This window comes from Primulina huaijiensis, chromosome 6 (genome assembly GCF_012295235.1).
Source record: "Primulina huaijiensis isolate GDHJ02 chromosome 6, ASM1229523v2, whole genome shotgun sequence".
Classification (NCBI taxonomy): domain Eukaryota; kingdom Viridiplantae; phylum Streptophyta; class Magnoliopsida; order Lamiales; family Gesneriaceae; genus Primulina; species Primulina huaijiensis.
This window is the reverse complement of record NC_133311.1, coordinates 10,377,175-10,381,953: the sequence shown is the minus strand read 5'-3', so window position 1 is coordinate 10,381,953 and position 4,779 is coordinate 10,377,175. Positions and strand designations below refer to the sequence as shown.

General features: G+C 37.3%; 1 protein-coding gene across 1 annotated transcript; it reads left to right on the top strand.

The window, feature by feature from the left end:
* The first annotated feature begins 1,452 nt into the window (after positions 1-1,452).
* Positions 1,453-3,866, top strand: LOC140978815 (uncharacterized). The gene is made up of 3 exons (XM_073444045.1): positions 1,453-2,679; positions 2,845-2,958; positions 3,293-3,866. Exon 1 carries the CDS (start codon positions 1,597-1,599, stop codon positions 2,668-2,670), a length of 1,074 nt encoding a protein of 357 aa, XP_073300146.1. The 5' UTR covers positions 1,453-1,596; the 3' UTR covers positions 2,671-2,679; positions 2,845-2,958; positions 3,293-3,866.
* The last annotated feature ends 913 nt before the right edge of the window (positions 3,867-4,779 follow it).

Here is a 4,779-nt window from a genome sequence, read left to right as displayed (position 1 = left end):
CGAAACGTGCTCGAGCAGCGTGCGGAGCAGGGCGGCGCACTGCGCAGCGCGCCCTGCGCGCGCAGGGGACCCGCCATAGCCCGAAACGTTAGGGCAGCGCGGGCGACTGCCCGGGAGTGTCTCGGGAACAGTGTTGGATGATGGGCTTGAATTGTTTGGGCCTAGGGTGCGATTTTCTGATTTTTCAAAACTTTGGACAAAATTGATATTTTATGAAAATAAGTTCAATTTTGAAAAATTAATTTTNTTCTCAGGAACAAATGATCTAGTGCTTGTGTGACCCTCAATGGTTCAGTGATACAGCTAGTCGTGGGTTCACAACTTCTTGTAATTCAGGACATAATCTTTTATTCGGGCTTACCCTAATTTACCCCATTCTATGTATCAACAATTGATGATGAGAATGTCAGAAATCAGATTTCTGATTAAACCCATCGAACCATGGTAAGAGCGTCTAGCAGCATCGCCCCATGATTCCCTAGGTATCACTGATAGTGCCTGCAAGAACCCGTCGATTATGATTAACGTACAGTACGGTCCCTTCATCTCATATATCCCGAACGAATCTGCAATCATTGGTTCATCAAGGGTTGCATAATAATTCGATAACTATGTGACTCATATTTGAGAATAAATAGTGGCATCGCATGTACAACTGGAGAACTCCTTCTCTAACGTACATCTCATACTCTGGCCAGAGATTCCATGCACTATTATTTCATCAGATCACATCGGGTATCCACACACGTAGGTGAGTGGTGAATTCCCGACTACAATGCACTAGCTCCTACATGTGTCGCAGTTGTACCCAATCTCGCCACCTGATGACCCTCCTGGAGTCGGTAAACGAGTCAAAGCATATCCCTAGCATATAGAGCCTTAGTGTTGTCCCAGGTCGTAAGGACTAATGGTGTACAATCATAACTACGGAATTATCCTCTCGATGAATGATAACCACTTGGAAAGTCCGAGGGAGGGCTGTTCGGCATCATCATCGTATGACTAACCATCTGCATATTTGGACATCTCTATGCCCTTACCAAGAAACGCGGTACACAACATCACAGATGCTAGTCTCGAGCTCAAGTGACCTTTATCCATGTTTTAGACGGCTAAAACGACTAGGAACGATTTAGATTATACAGTGCTTACAAATGAGTTTCAACATCGAATTACGATTCATGTGTATTAAAGTATAATCAAGGTCTTTATCTATATTATTCACATGGGTATACAGATAAATAAATAACAAACCATGAAATAATGAATTATATTAAAATAAAGATTGTTTATTACAACTGAGTCAATAAAATCTCTAGCCAACAGTTGGCTTGCAGGACATCTAATCTAACAATATATATTAGGCTTTTCGTGATCCTCCACCTTGTCTATGTCGCCCTTCATCTGTGATGCCTACTCTAGCTTCATGGTCATTTCGTTATGCTGTTCTATTCCAGTGAGTGTATTATGATAGATGGTTTTGTATGATGAAAATAGAACTGTTATTGTTAACATAAAAAATCTCTCATTTTCAGGATACTGTGAAGTATGTTGAGAATCAAGTGCAAAGTATTGGTGTGAGTGTCAAAAAACTTTATGCGGATGGGGGTGCAAGATGAAATTCCACCTTTAAAGGATGATATGAAACCAGAGACACAAGCAGTGATTTGTAAACAGCTTGACATAAGGAATCATGATACACAAATCTCAAGCAATATCACAAAGTCCTATTTAGACAAAAAGCAGCTACCCGTGGAGCGGGCTTCCAGTGATATTCTAAAGAAATTTGATACATCGCGATGGAGTGACGTTGGCCTTGTTACAAATCCTATTATGACTCACAGTGCAGATTTTTCCCAAGAAACCAACGCTGGTGTATCGTTGAAAGAAGACGGTGATACCCTGATTTGGAATGTCTCAGGTGAGGGTGTTGAAGAAAAGAATTCAAAGGTCATGATATTCAATCCAAGTTCTAAAAATAAAGTTTTGTCCATGACATTTGATGAAGAAAATCACAATGAATGCAACACTACACTGGCCATGGCATGTTCACCATCACTTCCAGTCCATGAAACTGAGCTTTTATGCTTCAAACAAGGAAGAACATGCTATAGCTTTTCAGATGAGGCAGAGTATTTTTTGGATGTTCCATGCAATGGTTGGTTATCTGAAGGTGAGTTACCTTTGTTTCTGGAGTTCAGTTTGGAAGAGGATAAAAGCTTACATGAACCACTAGGGGCTTCGGCTAAAGGACATCAACATGATTCTCCGCCTATTGATTCATCAACTTTATTAGCTTGTGATGCTGCTAAGAAACCATCACGGACTTATGAGACTCTTCACAACAGCTTTTCGACGACAGATGAGCAGATCATGACCTCAAATGCTGTCCAGTCATCTGAACTTGTATATTCTTATTGTTCTCGTGACAATGAAAAAGAAGAGAGAAGTGTTATTTCTTCCAGTCAATATACACCCGTAATATCTTTAAATCTCTTGGATTCCTCATCTGCAAATTACAATTTAACTGCAGAAAACATATATATGCTCCTGTTGGGTCTAATGGTTGCAATCATCATATTTCCGTTGTCCAAGCATGTTCTCCTTCTTCGGAAACTGTATCCAATGAAATCAAGGCTGTGGATATTCTTCCTTCTTTCTCAATCATAAAATCCAATGGTTAGTAAATTTCCTAACTTATAACAGATTCCCGTAAACATTTATTTTGTTACTCATGTCATTTCTTTAACTTGACTTTCATTTTATTTTATTTTTGCATATCAGCCCATTTTCCTCTGCTTCATTGTCTTTTAGATCATTTTCCTTAGTTTTCAAATTTGACAGATTATAATGTTTCTGCCACTCATGGGTCAGTAACTGTTGTTTCATCTGGAAGCCAACATCCACAATGCAACAATGGTGCTCAATCAACTTTGCTAATGTCACCTTCCAAAAGTGGTATGTTTTGCTTGTATATAACATCTTAATCCTTCCCTGTGTTTGTCTTCTTGTTGTGACGTTAATCTGTCAATGATGAAAATCTTCCATATTTATTAATATACCATGATATAGCATGCTATGAATTCATTTTCTGATTTTTTTTTATATGTTGCTCCATCATTAAACTTCTGCTACGTTTCAATTCTTTCGCCAATCGTGGCACTTATTCGAATCTAACTTTTAATCAAATATAGGTCTGTAATTGGCATATTGCCATGATAATTAGCTAATTCATCTAGTCGATTTTATGAAGTAACGGTATGATTCATATTTTGGTAAACGTAACCTGCAGGGATCTCATGTCTTGATATCGATGACCTTAACATGGAAACGATCAATAATTCCACCGCCGAGAAATGTGATGTTTTCAATACTAACTTTTACCGGGCAACCCTTAATAGACAAAAAGATTTCATATACTACAAGGTAGCTAGTATACCTACCACCCTTTTTTCGTGCTTTATGCTGTTGTATTTGAAAAGTAAATGGCCTCGATCTTGTATCTTGATTTATGAAATGCTCTTCTATTTCTTCTCTAGAAATTATTCTAAGGCCGCATTTTCCTCGATCAAGAAAGAGATTATCCAAGGAATATGAACACTACTTGGCTATACTACACGGAGACATCGACATGGACTCAAAGCATTTTTTCGAGCCAACTTCTTTACCACCTTCCACAGCATCTCCAGACATGGTCAGATCTCTGCCATCCCATAAGATCAGTGATTCTGATTGGGAGGAGGTACTCTGATTGTTATCTCCAATTTTCAAGAATCATTCCTGTATAGGTTCATTTTAGGAGTCCAAAATTTTTCATGGTTTGTCCATATAAAATGGGAGACGATATTCCCATCTTTAATTCCTTGGATTGAAATTTTGCTTAAACTTTGTCATTTTATGAATGTATGTTTGTAACTCAGCCACCTCGGCTCTCGCCATCAGGCTCCCTCCTCGCAATTTTTCGGAATTTTTGTTGTATTTCATATAGTTTTGTGCCATATATAGGAAAGTTGGAATATTTTGGATTTGAAAAATCTCACCCAGCAGAAATTCTAATTCCCTCATTTGAATAATTTTCAACTTTTAGCAACCTAAATTATCGATTCAGCAAAGGATAATTTGCGCCTAATCTTTACTTCAATACTTACTAGTGGGATTAGTTATATTCGTGCGTGATCTTTACTTTAAAACATCTTTTCAAATGTGGAGGAACGTGATTTATATTCACATCTGTCGAAACGATTGCATTTTCAATCTATTATCTTTATCCGAAGGATTTAACCAAAAATTAACATCTCTTGATTTTCACAAAAAAATTAACATCTATTTAATGGTTTTTTTTTTTGAAAGGTCTATTTGAGGTTCTTATCAAAGGTTGAACGGTAAGATAATAAAAAATGGTTACCAAGATGACATGCATACCATTGGGAGACTTTAATAGATTATTTTTTCTTTAAACTTGCCTAAAAATAAAAGTAAATTATTTTTGCATAATTTTAAAGGGAAAAAAAAGATTCATATGTGAGCATATTCAAGTATATTTTTTAGACAAGGAATATACACCACAAGTAGTAGTAGTTCTGAACCAGCCGAGGTACTCAATAATTTAATTTAATTTGGATACGTGACCAAATACATCTTGTTTCGCGAACCATGCATTTTGTAGAAGAACGTCCCAAAATAAAAAAACTTTTATCCAAGAAGATACCATACAAAGACAATGCTTTCTTGCATGCACCATCATGAACCCATTCAAACAAACGCCGATTAAAAACATCC

What these genes read in the sequence shown, in the direction of transcription:
- LOC140978815 (XM_073444045.1), top strand. Translation starts at nt 1,597, where the DNA reads ATGCGGATGGGGGTGCAAGATGAAATTCCACCTTTAAAGGATGATATG.